Source organism: Neofelis nebulosa, chromosome 14, assembly GCF_028018385.1.
Source record: "Neofelis nebulosa isolate mNeoNeb1 chromosome 14, mNeoNeb1.pri, whole genome shotgun sequence".
NCBI lineage: Eukaryota > Metazoa > Chordata > Mammalia > Carnivora > Felidae > Neofelis > Neofelis nebulosa.
The window spans coordinates 74,628,853-74,651,560 of NC_080795.1; the positions used below are offsets into that span (position 1 = coordinate 74,628,853).

General features: G+C 53.0%; 2 protein-coding genes across 2 annotated transcripts in view; one reads left to right on the forward strand and one right to left on the reverse strand.

Annotated features, from left to right (window-relative positions):
• The window catches only part of TG (thyroglobulin), a 253,848-nt gene that overhangs the window by 215,917 nt on the left and 15,223 nt on the right, over nt 1–22,708 (forward strand). The window contains exons 42-45 of the mRNA XM_058699138.1: nt 4–168; nt 1,200–1,367; nt 16,309–16,490; nt 17,920–18,027. Coding sequence (XP_058555121.1) covers nt 4–168; nt 1,200–1,367; nt 16,309–16,490; nt 17,920–18,027 — 623 coding nt within the window. The remainder of the gene's footprint in view (nt 1–3; nt 169–1,199; nt 1,368–16,308; nt 16,491–17,919; nt 18,028–22,708) is intronic.
• SLA (Src like adaptor) overlaps nt 1–22,708 on the reverse strand; it is an 89,070-nt gene that overhangs the window by 59,243 nt on the left and 7,119 nt on the right. The window lies entirely within an intron of this gene.

Sequence of the window (22,708 nt, forward strand, 5' to 3'; positions counted from 1 at the left end):
CAGGGTGGCTCCGCGTTCTCCCCAGCTGCTGTCATCAGCCAGGAGAGGGCTCGGCAGCAGGCAGCTGCTTTGGCAGAGGAGGTCGGCTGCCCCACCTCGTCCATCCAAGACATGGTGTCCTGCCTCCGCCAGAAGCCTGCTAGTGTCCTTAATGACGCCCAGACCAAGGTGGGCACCTGCATGCACATTGGGGAGGGACACTCTCTAATCTTTTACAAGTGGAAAACCAGGCCTAGAAGGGACACCTGACCCACCCAAGGCCACGCGGTAGGTTGATGACCAGCCGGAACTGGAGTGCACATTCCTGACCCCAGCACCGTGCCCGGGCCCAGTATGTGATGGACCAAACATGGGCACAGAAGGTGGGCAGAACTGGCTGCACATTGGATTTAATCTGTAAGATATAAATACAAAATACAATAGGGGCCTTATACACTGGGAAGATAAAATGAAGTGACACGTGCGAAGGGTCTCACCTGTGCCGGGACCGTGGTGGCATGGTGTCAGGTGACAGCCACACGGATTAAGCATTGTGGTCACAGCTGCAGTGGATCGGGGCCAGCCCATCCTCTTAGATAGGACAGCTGTGCGCTCCCCTTTCCAGACTCAGAAGACCCTGCTTCCAGCCCACAGTCTCAGGCTGTCCCTGACATTGATGAAGGGGACAGTAGCAGGAAGCTCTGTTGTCATCTCAGCCAAGGGCTTGATTCCTTCAGCTTTGGGCCCGGACCCACCGACCCGGAGCAGGTCTGACCCCCAGCTCCCCCAGGTGTGGGCTAGTGAGACAGTGGCTAGAACTGATGAATTTCCCTTTTGGGTCCTGTCTCTGGCCACCGCCCGTCCCTCAGTCGGTGTCCTGCCTCCCTCACACACACCTACGGGCTCAGGCTTGCCCATTCCTCCCTGTGGATCCGTCCTCACCACGGCACGGAAACCCTGGACAGCTCCCTGCGGACCACCCATCGCTCAGAGCGATACTTGCCTTCCTGTTGGCTGTGGCCCAATGTCCTTCCTACCTGTTGTTCTTGTCATGTTCCTCTGATTTCCCCACAAGGCCCCGGACGGATAGCCAGCGTCAGCATCCATTATGGTTAAAACCCGACCAAGTGAAGCAATGCAACTGATTCTTCTAGAACCATTTTTTTTTAAGAAAGGATAAAATCCATACACATAATGGCCTCCCTTTACACCCAATGTAGCTCCTGGCCGTGAGTGGCCCTTTCCACTACTGGGGTCCTGTGGTTGATGGCCAGTACCTCCGCGAGGCTCCAGCCAGGGCACTGCAGAGGTCTCCGCGGATGAAGGTCGATCTGCTAATTGGGAGTTCTCAAGATGACGGGCTCATCAACAGAGCGAAAGCCGTGAAGGTAGGCGGGGCAGAGCCTCAGAGGTCCCCTGAAGACTGTGCCCCAGTGACTCTGGTCCTTAAAGCCTGACCGGGGGCCCAGAGTCATGGACTTACTTGCTCATTTACAAACCAATCGCTAAAAAACTGCTGTGGGCACAGGCTGCATAAGGACCGTGGGACATGGTAATGGGTGGAGTCGTTTTGGACCTAAGACACTTGCAAGGTTGTGAGCAACACAGACGTCTTCGCCTCCACATCCAAAACCCCATCTGTGAGCAAATCGCCCGGGAAGCAGCGAGCAGAGGCTGACCGAGGAGCTTGTGAGCTTCGGGCTTCCAGGCTGTGGGTGCCCCTGCTCCATGAGGGATGCTTGTCCCTCTGAGGGCTGGAGAAGGACAAAAGGGTGCCCTCTGCTATCCTGGCAAGGCAGCCCAAACACCATATGGGTTTTCTTACCTGGGGAAGCTGGGCGGGGTCATACCCTGCACCTGGCAAAGGCCGCTTCGTATGGCTGCTTGGAGACACAGCAAAGTGAGAGACAGTTGTGAGGTCTTCTGTCCCTTTTTTTTTTTTAAGTTTATTTATTTATTTTGTGAGACAGAGAGAGAGAGTGTGAGCAGAGGAGGGGCAGAGAGAAAGGGAGAGAGAGAGAATCCCAAGTAAGCCCTGCACTGTCATCACAGAGCCCGATGCGGGGCTCGAACTCACAAACCATGAGATCATGACCTGAGCCGAAACCAGGAGTCAGGCGCTTAACCCACTGAGCCACCCAGGCGCCCCAGTCTTCTGTCTCTTTGAACACTCACTTCCTGCTCTGACCAGGTGCCCTCACCACGAAGTGGCCGGCCCTCAAAGAGGCCGGGTAGGCTCTCCTCTGGCTGGCCTCATCAAGCCACTCTTGACGCACCCTTTAGGCTGCCAAGCCCGGGATGGTGACTGCCGAGTGCAAAAGAAACACAGTGAGAAGAGGCACTCAGCACGGGGCACTGTCTGGCTCCATTGAATATGAGGCGGCGTGACTGGAATTTAAAAAAAAAAATCATTCATGCAGCCTAATGGCGTCCTGCATTGCCTCGGATTATTCTGTTCCCTCCGGTAATATGTCTCACTCAGGGGAATCTGTCTCACAGCAGTAAAAACACCACTCTGACCTGATATATACATACAAGAGTATTTATCAGGGCGTTAATTATTGTGGCGAAATGTTGGAAGCAACCCAAATGTGCATTAACGGAGCAATGGTGGCCTGAGTTGAGCTGCACACAAACTGTAAACTATGACGCGGGAGGTGGGAGGGACGGACCGGATACATCTCTCTTGACTTGAGGGAGATGTGTGATGGGGTACGTGTGATGTGCCGTTAAGTGGAAAACAAAACATATTGGGGAGCAACGTGAAATTAAGGTAGCGTCCGTATTTTTTTAAAACAGCCAGCATGTACGCATCTGTAAATATGTAAATGCGCGTAGGTTTATGTTTCTTCCTGAAAGGATTATAGGGTGGAAAGTTCTACCTACAGCAAGCACGAACATTGGCTATCTCAGAAGAGATGGCAGTGTGAACAAGAATATTATGAATTTAATATTACTTGGGGCCCCTGGGGGACTCAGTCGGTTCAGCGTCCGAGATTTCAGCTCAGGTCATGAGTTTGTCTCGTGGTTCGTGAGTTCAAGCCCACTTCGGGCTCTGCGCTGGCAGTGTGGAGCCTGCTTGGAATTCTCCTCTGCCTCTCTCTCTGCCCCTCCCCAGCTCTCTCTCTCTCTCTCTCTCTCTCTCTCTCTCTCTCTCTCTCTGTCTCAAAAGATATAAACATTAAAACAATTTTAAATAATACTAATATTACTACACACATATGCATATATTATATATATATGTATATATGCTACATATAATGTGAATAATATGTGTATATAGAGGTATGTGTGTAGATGGAGAGAGTAGTGTGTGTGTGTGTGTGTGTGTGTGTGTGTGTGTGTAGCACTTAGTCACTATTAGCTTCTGTCCAGTTGAGAAAGAACTTTTACATTTCTGATCCATTTCTGCGTCCATTTCTATATCTTTCCGCCGAGCACCCGCGTATAACACGGCCCTTATTTCAAGGGGCTGCAACTTAAATATTGAACCAGACTAACACTCAGGAAGCCCTGACAAGGTGCCCCTTCTCCACCACTGGCCCCAGCCTTTCTTCTCTCAAGTCGCAGGTCTTTGGATGACTTCTGATCTAGCCCCTTGTTAGTTCAAAAGTAGTAAGTGGAATCATTTTAGTAGAAATTATGCACAGGTGTGCTCCTGTACTAATATGCGGCATTGCTGCAAAAGATTCGTGGAAACGTAACAAATTTAAAGCATGGGAAAGAAATGAGTGTTTTTAGATTCGTGCTGCGCCACCGGGGTGCACCGCGCTGGAGACGATGCCCTGTGGCATGGGCACAGTGGACAGAAATGGCCATTGGCCTGGCCCCTTTTCCATGCAACCCCTCATTTTATGTTGCCCTGCGGGGATGTGGGAATCTTTGTGCCGGAGAGACAATATGCACACAGCTCTGATTCTTTGGACTGCGTGCTGACAATTTATGCCAGCCATCTCTGACTTTAGAGAGAGGAAGGGCTACTTTTATACTCCCAGGAGCCTGGGGATCACCCTAGATAGGGGGGTGCAGGTCCTGGGACCCCTCCACTCGGAGTGGAAAAGCCTCCACGACCTGGGGGCTGTGGGCTCTTACGAATTTGGGGCTGTGGTGGCCCAGAGGGCAGCCCTGATCTGTATTATCTGATTATGCCAGCCCATTGTAAGAGGGTTATGTGGCCACGTGGCCACCTCGGTCTTCCCTGGTCCTCTCTTGTAGCATGTCGGAGAGTTTCCCGGCTCTTTCCTGAAAATCTGAGCCCCCCACCCACCCAGCCAGGAGCCTGGATCCAGAGGGCTGGGGTCCCTCCTCAACAATGCGTTTTCCATCCTCTCATTGACTTTCCCTCCGAGGCTTTCAAGAAGATGTTTCCTGGGCGCACGCCCAAAGAAAGGTTGTGTCTGCTGACGGGAGCTCACGGCCCAGACCAGGACATGGCTGGGAAAGTGTGCCCTCGAGCCCGGGCACCAGAATAGGGAAGGCGCTCCGAGGGAATCGCGGAGCAGCGGCCGGCCCTGCTCCACGGCTGTTACCCAAACCCCCGTCCCGGGCCAGTGCCGCCCTGGGCACATTTACTCCTGGTTAGAGCCTCCCTCTCTTACTTCCCTTCTCCGATCATTCTCCTCTGAACATGTGCTAGCGCAGCCCCTGATCTTGTGATCTTGTGAGCCTGGTCCTGCCGGGAACCCATCCGGGTGCTGATGCGGGGAACCGAGAGGGAGTAGGACATAGTGACGGTCGGAGTTGAAGCTGGCGTCTCTCTTCCAATGCCATTACGTGCTGCTGTCTCCTGAACGTGTGCCTCCAGCCCTGCCTTACACCCCCAGCCTGGGCTTCTCCCTGGGGCCCTAGACTGGTTTGGCTCACAGTCTATTTGCCATCGTCACTTACACATCTTACAACTCCCAGCTCCTAACACACCCAGAAGGAGCTGCCGACTCCCCTGCGTCCCGCCCCAACGTGCATGTTCTCCTGCTGAATTCATCTCACTGAACAGCGATCCTGCTTCTGTGTGCCGGGCTGCAGGCTAAAGGTCGCCTTCACTCGGCTCTCCTCCACCCTGCCGGCATTCTGTCCGCAAATCTGGTTGGCTCTATCTTCCAAGTGCGTCCAGGATCCAGCCGCCTCTCACTGTCTCTTCTGCCACCACCCTGAGCCATGCCACCATCCTTCTCCAGGACTTTCGTAACAGCCCCCAACCGGCTCCCTGCACCCCCTGCGGTCTATGAGGACCACAGTGGCCAGAGCTATCCCTTCACACTAGGTCCGATCCTGTCACCCCCACCTCCTACTCAAAGCGCTCCGGTGGCCTCAGCTCCTGCAGAGGAAGTCATAGTCCTTGAAAGACCACTACCCGATGCAGACCCCTATTCACTCTGTGACCCCACCTCCTGCTACCCGCCTTGCTCTCTCCGCTTAATCCCAACTGACGGCTTTGGTGTTCCCCAGCTATGCCAAGCACGCTCCCATCTTAGTGTTTTGACACTGGCTGTTCCCTCTTCCAGAAGGTTCTCCAGATAACTCATCGCCTCACCTCCTTCAGGGTCTGCTTCTTCACAGAACTTGCTTGACCCCTCAGGTGGAAAGGGCAGCCGTATCCCTAATATTCTCTCTCTCTTCCTTATCCTGCCCCCGGCCCCATCTTCCGCATTCACACCCCTTGACGTGTTAAATATTCGTTTATCTACTGTATTTCTTCCTCAACTAGACTGCAAGGCCCACGAGCACTGAGACTTTATCTGTTTTGCTTTCTGCTTTATCTCCAGTGTCTAGGAAAGTGGTCCACAGTAAGGGCTCAACGACTCTTGATGAGATCGAAAGGACACCAGTGGGGAGACCCCACTGTGTGCCAGAATCTAACCTAGGAGCCTTCAAGGAAATAGTTCATCCTCAAACAACCCTATGAAGCAGGGATTATCATCCGTTATCTATTATTTATTCAGACAAGAACGCGGCTCAGAGAGAGCAGAACGCAAATCCAGATCTAACTCCAGAGTCGTCCTCTTCCTGTTCTGGCCGGGAAAAGCCGGGTCTTCCCTCCAAGGGCTTCTCACCGGCCGAGGGTGGTGGGTACTTGTGTGCACACAAACACGGCTGGCACCAGGGCTGTGAGGTGCAGACGGCTTTGCACTTTCACCTACATTCTTGCAGTAGCCCAGCCATGACCTTGGGAGGTGGATGCCCACGAACTGGTATTTAACACCATTTCGTCGAGGAAGCGGCTTCCAGAGATCATCACATGAGTCATGGGCAAAGCCGGGTCTCCACTGCAGATCCTTTGGCTCCCAATGGGGTGCTTTGCTCACCACCCCACGTGCGCTAAACCCAGGGGCGGCGAGTGCATCGGCACCCCCTGTATACCCTCCCAGACACCATCGGAGCCCCGAGGAGTCCTCGGAAGCCTGGCCAACACAGGACGGCGACACTAGTGCGGACACACGAGTGGGAACCTGGCCACCAGCTGCCCTTTCTACACAGTATTGAAAACACCCTGCCCGTGAGCGCCCCTGTGTTGCCTTCCCTCGTGACCCTCATTCAGATTGGGTTTGTAGGTTTCTCCATTCCCCTCCCCCAGAAGGTTCCATAGTACCTGGGACCAGCTATCCCAGGATGGCACATTCCAGAGGGCCTCAATCTCAGCGATTCCTTCTCCTGAATCCTTCCGAGTCAGCCCCGCTTCTCCTGCCCATCTGTGCTGAGAAGCAGAACGCTGCAGAAAACCACCACAGCCTAGAGCAGGTGTCCAGCGCATTTCCCCAACACAGAGATCCGTTTGTTTCTGTCGTGCGACACTCAGAGAGGTCACCTACTATGTGCCAGATGCTGTGCTGGGTATTTGGAGCATAAACACGCATTAAATCCCTGCCCTCAAGGAGCTCGCAGTCAGGTAAGGAGACAGAAAATGAGCAAAAGTGAATGATTAAAATACAGTTTGATACACACTCTATGGAGAGGGGACGAGGGGGTTGCTGGACCCACAGTGGCATCTCCAGCAGGAGGATCACAATGACGAAGGAGCTGACCAGGACCCCATCCCCCAGGCCAGCTGTCAGCGGGCGGGGGGAGCATCCTGGAGGTCCACAGAATATAAGCAGGAGCATTTGGGTCCCCCAGAACCTGAGCCGCGGGTTCCCCATCTGTAAAATTGGGAGATTATTACTCAAGACCCTCATTAAGTTGTTGAATGAAACCATATACGCAGCCGTGTCTGGCAAATAGTATGTGCTCAATAAACATTAGTTTTGCCCTGAATTCTTCAACTGTATTACCGTGATTAGTGCCCAAAGCTATTGTCCCCGATGCAGAGAATTATCCAGGGAAAGCAAGGATACAAAGGACGTACAGCCGCTGAATCACCTCGCCTGACCCAAGCCGGCTTTCCAAATCGTGGCAGACGCACACACGCGCTTTTTCCTTATGCCAGCCCTGCATTCATACCATCCAGAGCCCAACCCACAAACACACACCGTCCGGCTTCCCCGGGGAAGTCACAGGAGTGGTAGGCGTCCCTCCCGCCCCAAATGAGCCCCTGGACCCACCCATCACTTCAGCAGAGACCCACCAAATCCCGCAGACCAAGGAGGGTGGGTGGGCAGGGCTTCCAGCAAGTCTGTGTGAGAATCCTCACCCACCTACCACCCCAGGCCAGCTACGGTCCACACAGCGTCCCAGTGACACCAGCAAAGTTAACAACGTACCCGTGGAGCATCACGGCTGCCTGAGATGCCTGGAAAGGCTCCGCTCTCCGAGAATGATCTTATTTTCTGAAGTCGCAGCTTTCTGTTGAAATTCATCAGCCGCTGTGGTAGGGATTTTTCCCTTCTTTTCTCTCTCTTTCTCTCTCTGTGTCTCTCTCTAACTGGTGAAATTGACAGTCTGCCTACATTAACCGGGCATTCATTTGCATGATCAAAAGCAGATTTGTTCCAAGATGCACTGTTCTGCCTTCCCCTCCAAGCACAAGCATCTCCAAGGAAGGCGAGAAAAATCCTGAAACAGCGCCGCCACCGTGCCCCGAGCTTGGGCAGGAGCTGGCCCCGTCCAGGAGCAGGTGGAGTGGGGGCCCTTCGGGGAGTGGGGAGGGGAAGGCAGCCCGTCTGAGAGTTGGAAGCGGCACCTGGCAGCCCGAGGCGCTGGCACCAGCCTTTGGTGACAGATTATAGCAGGGGGAGCATTCAAGAGTCCCAACGAGTGCACACCATTTCCAGTAAGAGGCCCTCGGGCAGGTGGGTGTTAGGGTCTGGACTCGGGCATGGCGGGGGCCCCGTGGAGAGCCCATGACCTGGAATCAGAAAAATGGGTCTCGATTCTTGGTTTCGGTCACGCAATTCAGGCAAGTTGCTTAGCCAGCCTGAGCTGCTCTGTCTTTATCCTTCAGTGGGAGCAGTGAGAGCAGCCCTGCCTGCCTCCTGCAGTGCGATCAGGGGGGGCTTCTAGGCAGAGGAGACAGCTCCCAACACCAGGGAGCCCTGTTCGGGTCCTGGGCTCCGGACCGCCCTGCAGCACCGTAAGCCCTCCGCTGCGGTGCCGCAGCCCCCAGGCTCACACAGGGCGCCTTGTCTGAGTGTCCTGAAACCCTGCCAGGTGGGATTACCAGGCTCGGTTCAGAGAAAGCTGGAGATCGGCGGGGTTGGCTTGTCCCCCATGAAAGAGTAAAAATACTTTATGATCGCATTAGAGAGGATGAATGTGAGCCATGCTGGATTCATTATTACAAATTCATTATTATTACATTTCTTTCTTTCTTCTGGTCTTAAACTGAAAGGAACATTTTTTTTTTTTCCATAGGCCCCTAAAGTTATGGTGGGTGGGCCCTGGGCACTAGGCCTGCTCTGCCTGATGGAGAAGTTGGCTCCTTGTCCCTTAACATCCACAGCACGTGGAAGAGGCAGGAACGCCCCTGCATGAATTCATGCACACGTCCAATGTATGCTTATTAAGGGGCTCTCTTCTAGGCCCTGGGGGAAAGGCATCACCCCAACAGATAAAGCTCCCAGCTTGTAGGGTTCACATTCCGGGCAGAGGACACAGACAATGATGGCTGAGCAAATACATTAAGAATTTCAGATCTTGAGGCGCCTAGGGTGGTTCAGTCGGTTGAGTGTCTGACTCTTGATTTCAACTCAGGTCATGATCCCAGGGTCGTGGGATTGAGCCCCACCTCAGGCTCCATGCTGAGTTGGAGCCTACTTAAGGTTCTTTCTCTGTCTCCCTCTGCCCCTTTCCCCCACTCATGCTCTCTCTCTCTCTCTCTTTCTAAAATAAAAAAATATATGTATTTAAAAGAATTTCAGATCTTGAAAAGTGCTGAAGAGAATAGAAACATGAATCCAAGGTTCCTTGGCAGGGAGGACTGAGACCTGAATGATGAGACGGGGCCAGCTCTGGGGAGAGCTGGGTGAAGAGTTAGTGCAAAGGCCCTGTGGCAGAGATCTGGAGGACATAGAAGGCTGGAGGGCTAGGATCTCCCTCTGTGGATCACAGAGGGAGGGGCAGCAACAGAAGTTGGATATGTTGGAGGTGACCCATTAGATGAGATCTTGTAGGCATCAGGAGAGTGATTCTGTCCTACTTTCAGTAGGCAGTCACTGGAAGGTGTTTTTTTTTTTTTTTAATTTTTATTTATCTTAAGGGGGGGGAAGGGCAGAGAGAGAGAGGGAGACACAGAATCCGAAGCAGGCTGACAGCTCAGAGACAAATGTGGGGCTCAGACTTATGGACCACGAGATCATGACCTGAGCCAAAGTCGGACGCTCAACCCACTGAGCCACCCAGGCGCCCCTGGAACGTTTTAAGCTAGGGAGTGGTTATATTGATTTATTTTCTTTTAAAAGAACATTCTGGCAACTCTAATGAAAATGGACTATGGAGAGGTAACAAAGTAGAGACCAGATCGGCCTGGGTTAGGAAGCCCAGGAAGCAAGCTAATAAGTCAAATGAGAATGATAGGCAGGGCAATGATGAGAAATAACCAGGTTTGGGATAAACCTTGGATGGGCAGTTGGGTATACACGGTGGGAGTTCAGGCGAGAGGTCATTGCTGTAGATACAGGTTTGGAAGGAAACCAGGAAAATTTGATGTCACAAAAGCCAAGAAAAGCGTGTTTCTGAAAGGAAGCTCAAGGGTCGGATGTCATTGAGCGGAGCTCAGAGGTCGGGCTGCTGGACGGGACAGGACTTGGGTCCCCAGGGACATGGATGGGGGCCATCCCAGTGGGGGAGGGGAAGGGATTGCTGACCGGATCTGGGAGCGTGGCGGGTGAGGACGTGACCACGGTGCCTCCCACGCCTTCTGCACCAGGATGCAAACCCTTAACCAGTTTTCATGGGGTGGTTTTGCTCACCGATGAGTTGCCTCCCCAGCTTTACCAGCTCTGTTCCGTGGCGAGAACCGTGCTGTGTTCATTTGGATCCTCCGCTGCTGGCCCAGGAGGCCTTGAATTTATATCCATTAAATGACCAAAGGAATATCTGTCTCCGTCTACCTCTGAGCTCTAGAGAATTCGGGGCGGGGGGGGGGGCATCCGTTAATTCATGCCTCTATCCCTGCAGACTTGCAAGAATCAGGTGACCTCTGACAGACTGCCTGTTTTTCCTTTGGAAATTCTATTCTGGGTCTCTTCTTCTCAAACCTATGATGCCATAACCATGCTGCATGACTCCAAGAGTAACCAGTGTACCAAAATTAATTAAGGACCTTCTGTGTACCCTTCTCCCCGAATCCCCACCTGCCACAGATAGTGTTGGTGTTTCTGCTCCAGGATGGAGTAGAAGCCGATGAGGGAATGAGCAAAGATAGGGCAGGAGGAGTGGACAGGACAGTGGTTAAGACGTACTAGGATTGGGGTGCAGTAGCATGTTGGGGGAGGGGAGAGTAAGGGGGGGTCAGCTAGCGTGTCTCTTTTCAGCTGCTGGTCTTGGTGACTGAGGACAGAAAAAGCACAGGGAAAGGGTCTGGAGGTAAGGAAGAACATGTGTAGACAATGGAGTTAAACTGTGCTCACGCAGAGTTCCAGGGACCCGAGAGATTCCCAGGAGGTGGGAGATACTTGGATATGCGGGGCTGAAGTGCAGGCTGGAGAGAGAGTTAGGAACCATTAACCTACCGGTCATTGTCAAAGCAAAGGGAAGAACCAGTGCTGCCTCTCAGCCTGCCTGGATGGAAGGGGAAGGGAAGAGGGCAGGGATGGCAGCTGGGGGACCTCAGCAAGTGGAAGTGGGCAGGACAGCAGAAGTGTTCCAGAAAGGAGCCTGGAGCAGAGCGGTTTCCGGAAACGGAGACGGGAGGATCCCTGAGTGGAGGAGGGAAGAGAACCAGGACGGCAATGGTGAATGAGGGCAGCGTTGGCCCGGGTGGGTCGAGGGGCACCATCAGTGGCCCTGGAGACGGTGGCCCGGTGGGGACAGGGCAGGAGCCAGATGGCTGTGGGGTAAGGACTAAAGGGACTCTCCAGCTGAGTGTGCGCCCCGGGGGCGGGGCATACAGACAGAGACCATCCTTGGCAGGGACGTCCCTCGGCATTTAGCCCTCGGTGGGGGTGGAGTCCTTGAGAGCTACACCTTGAAGGTCCTACTAGAGGGGATTTGCCCAGTGACACCACCGAAGAAGTGGAGGGGGGCATCCCGGGGGCCCTGGGCAGCGAGGCCCCAGCCCCAGAGGAAGGAGGTGTTGCCTGGTCCAAGAAGAGGGGCGGGATTCAGGGAGGGCTCCAGAGGGCCATCTCTCTCTGCATCAGAGCCCCAGGGGGTGTGGGGAGATCTCTGAAGATCACCTTGGGGTTTGCAGCCGCATCAAGGGATTGGTGTGGCAGGAGAAGGGGCCAGTAGGAAGCAGTGGCTAGTGAGCTCCTTACTGGCCCAGAGAACAGGGGGCTCCGACTCAAAGGCCCCTGGCAGCTGGCTGTTCTGCCTCTCCCGGACACGGACCCCCATCCCTGGCGGGCGGCACCTGCAAACCGCAACAGAGGGCCCTTCTCCCGGTCCCTCCTGAAGCAAAAGCAGGTGGGGCCACACCAGCCACTCTGCCCTCCATTCCCTCCCTCTGTCTCATCTCTGGCTCCCCTGCCCTCATCCACTGCACTGGCCACGCTGGCCTCCGCTCCTGCCCGCTCGGCTGCTCACACCCTCACCCTCACCTCCCCAAGTCTCGGCTCCGCTGGCCTGAGGCCCACCCCGATGATCCGATTTGCAATTTCAGCCCTCGCCGTCCGGGACCCCCACCCCCTTTCCTGCCCTGCTGGCCTCGTCTGTGTCATATCCTTTTCACCGCCGAACTTTCTATATTACAAAACCTGTCATGTACCCATCAGGCTCTCCAGCTCAACTGGAAGCCCCCAGAGGGCAGAGAATTTATCTTGTGTTGTTCCCTGATGCATCCCAAATGCTCCTGGCAGGTGCAGGCACTGGGTAGAAATTTGTTGCAGGAATAGTGGATCGAAGGTAAAGGCCCTGCAGCAAAGCAGGTTGACGTCTGTCCACCCTGGAGTGAACATAAGGACATTTATTTTCAGTGATTTACTGGCCAGCCAGTATATCTCCTCTAGGAGAGAGAGAAGGGAGATGTACTGTCACCTGCGTGTCAGCCGCTTGGTAATCATTCATTCATTTGATTCTAGCATCAGCCCCAGGCCCAGAGAGGAATATTCACTGAGCAGATTTATTGACGGCAGGGAATCTTCCGAGGTCCACACCAGAGCCAGGTTCGAACCCGCGCCTCTCAAACACAGACCCCGTGCTCTGGGGGCTAGGCCACGAGGCATTCTGGACCCTGGGAAGCCCTTCACGGTCTCAGAAGTTTCCTAACAGGCTGGAACTTTTCTGTAGGACATATTAACGGCAGTCCTTTCAACACACACACACACACACACACACACACACACACACAGGGAGGACGATGAGCCAGCTCTTGATGGCCCTTAACAGGGCCCAGCCCCTAGCAAACCCGCTTCGGAGGCGGATTGTGCCTGTAATTACAGCTTGTGCAAGTTGGTGCTGGGAGTCACGTGGTGGCCCCCATCCCTCCTGCTGACTCTCTAATTAAACTAGAAACAGCATCTGTGCTTCGGTCCCGGCCAAGAATGAAGAGATGTGGCTCTTGCTGGAAACGGGCCCCTTCGCAGTCCCACGTGGTCCCAGGGGGCCGGGAGGCCACACGCCATCCGTCTGGAGAATATGACCGGCCAACAAGGCCACGCCCCGGCTAGTCTCAGCCGCCGGCTCAGATCCCCCGAAAATGTGAAAGCAATCACGGTCTCCTGGGCGCACAGACCAGGCCCGTCCCTCTGGCTTCCTAGCCGGGGAGCCGTTTAGACTCTTGTATGTCAGAGGCACTTCTTCCAGCACTGCCAGGGCTTGGTGGTCTGCCACTCTTAAAGGCCGCCTCGTCGTGGAAATCGTTTCCGAAGAGCTCGTGAAGGGGCCGTGCCCTTTAGATGGGGCCACTCATTCTGCAGCAGGGAAGAGGGGTTGCCGACGGGACCGGCATCGATGCAGCCTCTAAGACATGGGCATCCCTGACCCATCTGGGCGGGACGCAAGGCTGAGTCTACAAACATCTAGCAATAATAGCACACGCTATGCTGAGAAGTGTGGAGGTATCATCTCGTGTAACCGCATGACTGTTTCAAGAAGAGGGTAGTATCGCTGTGCCCATTTTGCAGAGGAGGAAACAAAGGCACGGGGAGATTAAGTAACTTGCCCGAGGTAAGACAGCTGATAAGTGGCAGGGCTAGCATCCAAGCTCAGGCCTCTCCAACTCTGGGAATTTGAACCCAGGAGGTCGGACTCTGGTGTCTATTTGAAGCTTCGAGCCTTTATTATCTCCACAGAGGCCGGTATCTTCACGAACCGTCTTTCCGACACGTTTACCGAGAACCCACAACTAGGTGCCACACTGAACACTGTGGGCCCCTTGTGCTGCATGGTAGTTCTGGAGCAGCTGACCAGCAAACACTACCAGCATCCGGGGATTGAGCACAGCATCACGAGGGGGTGCAGAGCCCCTGCCCTAGCTTGGAAACAGGTCAATAATACTCACCTCTGTTGACAGTGTGCCCAGAACTGTGCTAAGCCGCCCTTTCTATGCATGTTGTGTTGCAATCTGGCAGCGATTCCACGCGATTTTCCAATGCACGTGGTGATTTTGATACGTCGGTGAAATACGCATGTTAAATGTTTGGCAATAATGGGAGATACGTGCGTGGGTACTGGTATTTCTGTCATACAATACTCCAAAATCTCAGAAAAGGGCAGAGAATAATATAATGCAGTTTCTCCCCTGAACTGCTAGTAGGTTATGAAGTCAGTTAAAGAGATTGCAGGCAAGATTTTGAGCAAACTGGGTTAGACTAGAATAGAATGGAATGGAAACGATCAGGTCTGTCATATATGGTAAGAGCCAGGAGCATGAGTGTCCTTCATGAACAGTATTTCTGGCCTGTGTGTGTGTGTGTGTGTGTGTGTGTGTGTGCATGTGTTCTGGTGGATGAAATGTCTTTCTTACTATAGATCATGGTCAAAAATACTTGAGCGCCTGGGTGGCTTAGCTGGTTAAGTGTCTAACTCTTGATTTCAGCTCAGGTCCTGATCTCAGTCATGGGATTGAGCCCCACATCAGGCTCTGTGCTGAGTGGAACCTCCTTGGAATTCTCTCTCTCTCTGTGCCTCTCTCTCTGCCTCTCCCCTTCTCTCTCTCTCAAAATAAATAAATAAGTAACTAAATATTTTTGAAAAATACTTGAAAGTCATTGATATAATGAATACTCTTGTATTCTCTATTCATTAAAAAAATTTTTTTTTAACATTTATTCATTTTTGAGAGACTGAGAGAGACCGAGCAGGAGTGGGGGAGGAGCAGAGAGAGAAGGAGACCCAGAATCCAAAGCAGGCTCCAGGCTCTGAGCTGTCAGCACAGAGCCCGACTCGGGGCCCTGAACTCACGAACTGCCAGATCATGACCTGAGCTGAAGTCAGGTGCTTAACCGACGGAGCCACCCGGGCGCCCCTTCACTCTTCACTTTTAACAGATATTAATATTTTCCCATATCTGCTTCAGATCTTCTCCCAAGAACCACACATTATAGATAAAATTAAAAGGACGGTGTCTTTGAATGCCTCTCTGCTCTCTATCCCTCACCTCCCCTGAACGGATAGACATGGCCTTGATCAGTTGTTCCACTACTTGGTCCAGCCTCTTCCGGGTGAGCCAGGCTGAGGTCCGCCCCCCAGGATGGGCTGAAAGAATGTCTCAGACAGAAAGGGTTGCTTCCCCATCATGCCCACACCTCAAATTCTAATCACAGGTCCTGTATGCTTGGAAATGTTTACAAAAACAATTTAAACATACCAGGGCATCTCGATAAGCACAGTTCGCTGTTGATATAAGAGCCTAGAGATATGTAAACACACAGCGTAGGATTGCGCAGGGGCCGAGGGGTCTCAAGAGCTGCATCTCTGACACCCTGCTGCCCCTTGACTTCAGAAATGAGGAGACTGAGTCCCGGGGAGCAGGGAGATGGTCCTCCCAGACGGCCCTGATGCAGAGAGCAGGAATGTCTGGACAGGGAAGGAAGGAAGGGGGGAGGGAAGAAGGGAAGGAGGATGGGGGCAGGAAAGAGAGAGGAAAAGATACTCGGGCAAGCCTCCCCAGAGAGCTGCGTGCCTGCCCCGACCACTCCGAGGAAACTAGCCCCCACCCCATCCCGCTCAACCTGCTGTTTCCCCTCGTGGCACCAGAACCCTGATAAACTAGAATGATCTGCTTCTTTCCCGCCTCCGCCCACTGATTCGCCAGGCCCACGAGAACAGGGAGCTTCATCAGTGCGTCCACGGCTGTTCCCCAAGGCCCGGCACGCAGCTGGGTCTGGAAGAAGAGGCTGTTGCTCTGCGTGAAATGTGCAGAAAGCACTCCTCTGCCGACTGATCACGTGACCGGATGAGGCTCGCGTTCGCTCTCCTAGCAGAACGGATCACGAGCTGGCTGACGGAGTAAAAGGATGGAGCCCAGGGTGACCCATACCCGCTGGCCATAATGGCTCGCGTTTATGCGCACTCACTGGAGTACTTCACGCGTGTTCTCCGTTTTGGTTCATTGTGTCTGTTTCCAGGCCGGGAGAGGCGGGCACGGAGGGCCACGGCCTCCTGTTGGCGGTCACACAGCTAGAGCTGAGATTTGAACCCTGGCGGCCTGGCTCCAACGTGCCTGTGCTTCACACCCTGGCCCAGAGAGAAATTTCTAGAACAAGCTTTGCAGGATACTGACTCCAGACTTTCAGAATCTGATAGGGCGTTTTCTTTCTTTTCTCTCTCTCTTTTTTAAATTTTCTTTTTCTTAAGCAATTTGAGGAAAGTCAAGGCCGGACCAGTAGCAAAACAGCCTTTTACCAGGCGCTGCAGAATTCGCTGGGCGGTGAGGACGCGGACGCTGGGGTCCTGGCGGCTGCAACATGGTACTATTCCCTGGAGCACTTCACTGATGACTATGCCTCCTTCTCCCGAGCCCTGGAGAACGCCACCCGGTAAGCCCGAGGGGACACGGGCTCCTGCCATCACACTGGTGCCGGCCTCGGTGACGCTCAGGTCACGGATGAGCACCGGACTGTGCCGGGAAGGGATGGCCTGAAGGGTGTTGCTACCCCCTGGCCAGCTAGGTCTCCCCATCTGGGAGTCTGTGGTTTCCAATCTCAGAGTCACTAGCTCAGAATAAAACGTGGCCCTGCCCACTGGGAATCTGGGAACCAGAAAGGCTTTAATTTTCCCTCGAGCAGAGAGCTCAGTTTTCAACCCTGCAGCCAGCAGCTATTTCTGTAGGCCCAGCCTCAGACTGAACTCTAAGAGCTCAACGATGTCCAAGTTCTGGACCCTTGTTGGCTCCTAACCCCGTCAGGACTGGCTCTGATCTGGGTTATTGAGAGAGCTCAAGCAGGACTGGAGTTTAGAGACCCTCGCTTTCGCTCCGACTTTGCCTCTGATGGGCTTTGAAGACATCTGTGCCCTGGGGCAAGAGCTGAGGTGTGAGGCAGGGCTGGTAACCAAGGAGGGTTTCACCCAGGGAATCCAGCCCCCCGCCCCAGCTCAGGCCCTCATTGCCTCCCAGCCAGGCTCAGACAGTGGCCTCCCTGCCTGCCCTCGGCAGTGTCCCCACCACCGGTGCGAGCTGTGACTCTTTCCCGTAGGCCTGATTCCTGGTCCTGCTCACTACCCCTCTTCTTCAGGAGATGAAGCATGGCTGCCCCATGTGCCCTTCCACACCCCAGTGACCCCACCCCACCGTAGAGCTTTCCTATAAACACTCTGGCTGCCTCCAGACTCCACAAAGGAGTTCATCTCAACAGCCAGAAAAGAGGGGGAGACGAACCCTCTTCACTGAGGGACTTTCATGACTGTTACCGGCCTCAGTTGTCACAAAGTCCCTGCAGGATGGGTCCCCTAGGCCCCATTTCTCAGCTGAGGATATGGCGGGTCAAGAAGATGCCGGGGCCGCTGACTGGGATTCAGAGCCTGGTGGACCCAAGGCCGCCCGAGGTCTGTGGGGTTCTGACCAGGCCCGCCCCCTCTACAGCACGGTGCTTGAGTACCGGCCCACGCACGACCCCACCGTTGTAAGCTGGTGCTTCTGAAACATCTTTCCATCAGCCCCCAGAACGGGAGCAAACGTGAAGCTTGGGGAACCTAGAACAGCGTTCTCAACCTCCTGACGGTTGGCATTTTGAGCTGGATGATTCCTTGCTCTGGGGTCTGTCCCGGGCATTGTGGGATACTTAGCCGCCTTCCCGGCCCTTCCCCGCCAGATGCCAGTAAGAACCTTTTCATCTCCAGCTGTGACAACCACAACTGTCTCCCAAACATTGTCAAATGTCCCCTGGGCATTGGGGGTGTCTTCAGTTACGCTGGGTATATAGAGTTGCTACATATAACAAAGCTCCCTCCTCTGCCTCATTTGCCCAGGGACTACTTCATCACCTGTCCTGTGATCGACATGGCCAGGCACTGGGCCAGGAGAGCCCGAGGAAACGTCTTCATGTACCACGCTCCCAAAAGCAATGGCCACAGCAGGTAAGGTTCACCGGCCGGCACCCACTCTGTGGCCGTGCAGGGAGTCTGGTAGGTCTCCAGGTCCATTGTGTGACCCACAGGGGAGACTGAGGTGCAAGTCGTGGCTCCGTGACATCAGCCATGTCGTTTGGCGTCTGAAAAATGAGTGTATTAGTAATGGCCACGTCCTCTCACAGTATTGTTGGAAGGGTGAACAAAATAACAGATATAACAGGCCCTTTGGAGTTCCGACATTAGCTGTTGATGGGTTGACCTGGCTTGGGGGAGGAGGCTTTATCAACCCTACACACTTGGGCCTCTGAAACCTGAGCACTCACTTTCACTTAAGAAAATGGTTTCCCCCATTTTTTTGTGTGCAACAAAGGAAAGTCCTGTTTGCCTCTAATCTGTACGCCATTCCTACTCTCAAAATATACTTAATATATTTCAATGTACTTTATAATGAAAGTCTCAGGTGCAACAAAATAATCCCCATGGAAAAAGGAAATAATAAGCGAGTGAAAGAAAGCCCATGATAAGTGAAGGGGCAACCAGTGGGCACAGAATATAGCCCTGCCTGTTCCAGAAGCCAAGGACAAGATTTAAAAAGAAAGAACAGGGGCGCCTGCATGGCTCAGTCGGTTAAGTGTCTGCTTCTTGATCTTAGCTCAGGTCATGATCTCACGGTTCGGGAGATCGAGCCCCATGTTGGGCTCTGTGCTGGGCCAGCCGTCCAGGTTGAGCATTTGCAGATAGCAGAAGCTCATGGGGTCGGGTCTCCCAAAGATGCCAGAGTTGTTTTATTTTTTCTGAGAGTGGAAGCCAGGCCTGCCGTGTGGGGCGAGGACATCGATCGCCCACATCAGTCTGTTTTGCGGGCAACAGGAAGATGGGGTGTAAGAAGGCCAACTTTAGAGCTGGGGCTCCTGCCCCACCACTTGTCAGCTGCAAGCTGGGCAGCATCCTTTGTCTTTCTGGTCCTCAGTGTCCTCATCTGCTAAATGAGGCTAATGGTTTCCCCTTTCAGGGTTGGCATTCACAATATCTGGGATATAAATTATCTGGCCAAGTCAGGCCATGTATTCCTTGGCAATGACACCAAGGGAACTCTTACAAACATACACAACTTCTCATTGTAATTGGCAACATCCTTCTAATGGGCTGAATGTGGCCACCGAGAGATGCCAGGTCCCAACCCCGGGGACCTGTAAATGTTGCCTCATAAGGAAAAAGGGGCTTTGCAGATGCGATTACGTTAAAGACCTTGACCCAGAAAGATGATCCTGGATTATCCTGGTGGGTCCTAGCTGTGATCACAAATGTGACTACGAGAGAGGGGCTTGGGAAGATACACAGAAGAGAGGGAGGCAGTGTGACCATGGAGGCAGAAATTGGAGTGAAGCACCCATAAGCTAAGAAACACCAGCCAAGAATCCACGAAACTCCACCAGATTCCAGGCAAGAATCCTCAAGAGCTGTGGGAGCAAGAAATGGCTTCTCCCCAAGAGCCTTCAGGGGAAGCATGTTGACACCTTGATTTCGGCTTCATGAAACGGATTTGGGGCCTCTGGCCCCCAGAACTGTGAGACAGTGAACGTCTGTTGTTTGCAGCCACCATGTCTATGCTGGGTTGTTACAACAGCCATAGGGAACCAATACCGTCCCCCAGACATTCTAGTTTCCCAAAGCACCCATTGTTTGCCTGGTTCCCCCATAGATTATTCAGTTTATATAACACTTCACAAAAGCATCCAGAATCCTAGTGAGGTTGGCAGGGTTGAAACGGTCATTGCTCTTCTACAGATGAAGAGTCTGAGGTTCAAGGAGTTTCACGTGATCTCCCCAAGGACCAGCAGTGGTTGGTTGTAGGGCATTGGCTTACCCATAACTTCTCTGAGACCCTGAACTCTCTTTCCACTAAACCGTGCGGACTTTCTGTTTCTCTGCTTAGAACTGTTTATGATTCCAACCCCTATCTACTTCCTAGATTCCAGCAGCTGTCCCCACGTGGTAGGAAGGAAAGTAAATGGCAGGCTCCTCTGGTAAGGAGGCATTTGGAAGAAGGAACGATGAAGAGAGAGATGGTTTGGGTGGGGATGAAAGTTCCCCTCGTCACCCAGCGGTCACTCATGGCCGGGAGTTGTTTGTAGAATAAGCCTCGATGTGTCTCCCAAATGCCAGGGATCTCGGGATTCGCTCAGTACAGGAGTCTGGTTCTCTGCCGTCCACCCTTTTAAGGCACAGATTACAAGAGAAGACATGATGCTCCTGTAGCAAGCCCATCAGAAGCCTTAAAAGTGTGCACACGCCGTTGGGCTCCGAAATTTACGGTGGCAAACCTAGAAAGGCATCTGCTCCGTGAGGGCAAGATCAGTCAAGACAAAAAGGATCCATGTGATTCGGGCCAGGGGTGATTCGACCCCACCCCTGTTAGTCTCCTACCAGCCATAGCCAAGGTAGCCCATTCCGGTAGCCTCAGGCATTTCTTGGCTTGTAGACGGCCATCTTCCCGCTGTGTGTCTGTGTCCAAATTCCCCCTTTTTATAACAACACCAGTCATATTAGACGGAAGCCCACCCTGTGTCCTCATTTTAACTCCGTTATCTCCGTAAAAACCCTATTTTTAACGAAAGCCATATTCTGAGGTCCTAAGATTAGGGCTCCAACATATCTTTTTTTTTTAATTCTTTCTAATGTGTACTTATTTTTTAGAGAGACAGAGTGCGAGCGGGGGAGGGACAGACAGAGAGGGAGACACAGAATCCGAAGCAGGCTCCAGGCGCCGAGCTGCCAGCACAGAACCCGACACGGGGCTCGAACTCACGGACCGTGAGATCATGACCTGAGCCGAAGTCGGACGCTCAACCGACTCAGCCACCCAGGCGCCCCTAACGTATCTTTTGTAAGGGGCACAATTCAACCCAGAGCACCACTCTTCTCTCTAAAGTAACAGCCCTGCTCACGAGGCCCCCGGGTAGCAAGGGCCCAGAGCAGCCTGTTCCAGACCCGAGAACAACGCGGACCTTGCAGGAGGGCTCCTTGAACAGACTCTGAATCACATGCCCCTCCGGGGATCCATGGACAGGGCTCCACTATGCTGATCCAAAGACCCCGCCCCCCGCCCCAGTGAAAGGAGGCCATGCTTGTGAGCCAGACCCTCATGAAACGCCTTCTGGGTCCTCACAGTCGCTCTGCCTCAGACCCCAGGGACCCTCCTGGCACAGAGTAGTGGATGCTTAGGAAATCATGTTGGAGCTGATCCAACTACCTCATTTGACAGGTGGGGAATGAGTCCTTTCCACTCTGGTCTATAGGCTCTTGGGGGCTCAGTTTCGTCATCTGCAAAATGGGAACAGGGAGGGGAGAGAGGTCAGGAGCACTTGACTCCACACTGGGCTCTGTGGAGCCCTGGCTTCAGGGCCCTGGAGGGAGGAGAACAACATTCTCTATACCTTGTAGACTGAGCTGTGAGTAAAGCATCGAGTTTATGCAGTTTAGAGAGGCATGAAACCCACTGGGCTCAGTCACCCGTAAGTGACTTCTGCTCTCACATGCTACCATTTGGGAGGAAAGAGACACTCAGAGCCACTAAAACATTTCACAGAGAGAGCTATTGCAATGAGTACAGAGGCAGAAAGTGTCCTGGTGACATCAGGCTCTCTGGGCCACCTGACTCGGTTAGAAGCCCAACGCAAGTCACTTAACCTCCTTGGTGACTCAGTTTCTTCACCTGAGAAATGGGAATGATCATGGGACCTGCTTCGGAGGGTTACCGTGATCATTAATTTGCACGGAGAATGAGTCAGACAGTAAGTGCTGAGGGTGTTCTATTATTCACACCCATCAGAGAGTGTCCTTGACAACTGTCTGGGTCTGTGTGATCTCTCCCGCCACGGTCACAGGATGGCTCATCGTAGATGCTTAAATCAATGAATGAATCACCAAAACTAGCCCATTTAATCATTGGCAAGTTTCTCCTTTTTGCCTGAAAAGACATCTCTCTCATTCTGCCCTGGAGCTGTCACACCCCTCATTTATTTCTGGCTCAAACCTACAGACTTAAAATATATGTGCTGCCGTGCATTTTCAGCCATCTGTCTTGTACCTCCATTTCTGTGAGCATATATTAGCTTTCCTGGCGTAGCGAGCACACAAAACGCAATAAATTACCACTTTCTTAAGACTCTCGCTAATTGATCACAGCCTGGCATGGTTCTTTAACTGTCCCTGGATTATAGATGAGCTTTTCAGCCCTGAAATTGAGGGCCAAGCTCTGGGAGGAAGGTGTAGTGGATGGGGGAGGGGACAAAGAAACTAAAATGTATCTTGTGAGAAGAAGGTTCCATTTTAAGATTCAGACTGAAAGAATCACAGAATCCGGAAGATGATTTCATCTGTGTCCTTCATTTTATAGATAAAGAGACAAAAGCCCAAGATAAGGAATTAGGTCCCAGCCCCAGGGCCGATCAGTAGCAATCTGGACCCAGACCCTGTCTCCTGCCCGCTCCCCAGTTTTGTTTCGTTTTTTTTTTTCAATCGTACCCTTCAACCTAAAACCTCTTGAGTATCTGCCATGGCTAATTCCACTTACTAGCTGTGTGGCTTTGAGCAAGTTGCTTAACCTCTCTGACCCTCTATGCATCCTCACCTATATACAGGGAAAGCAAAGTACCTGTCCCATAGTGTGGCTCAAAGGGTTTAG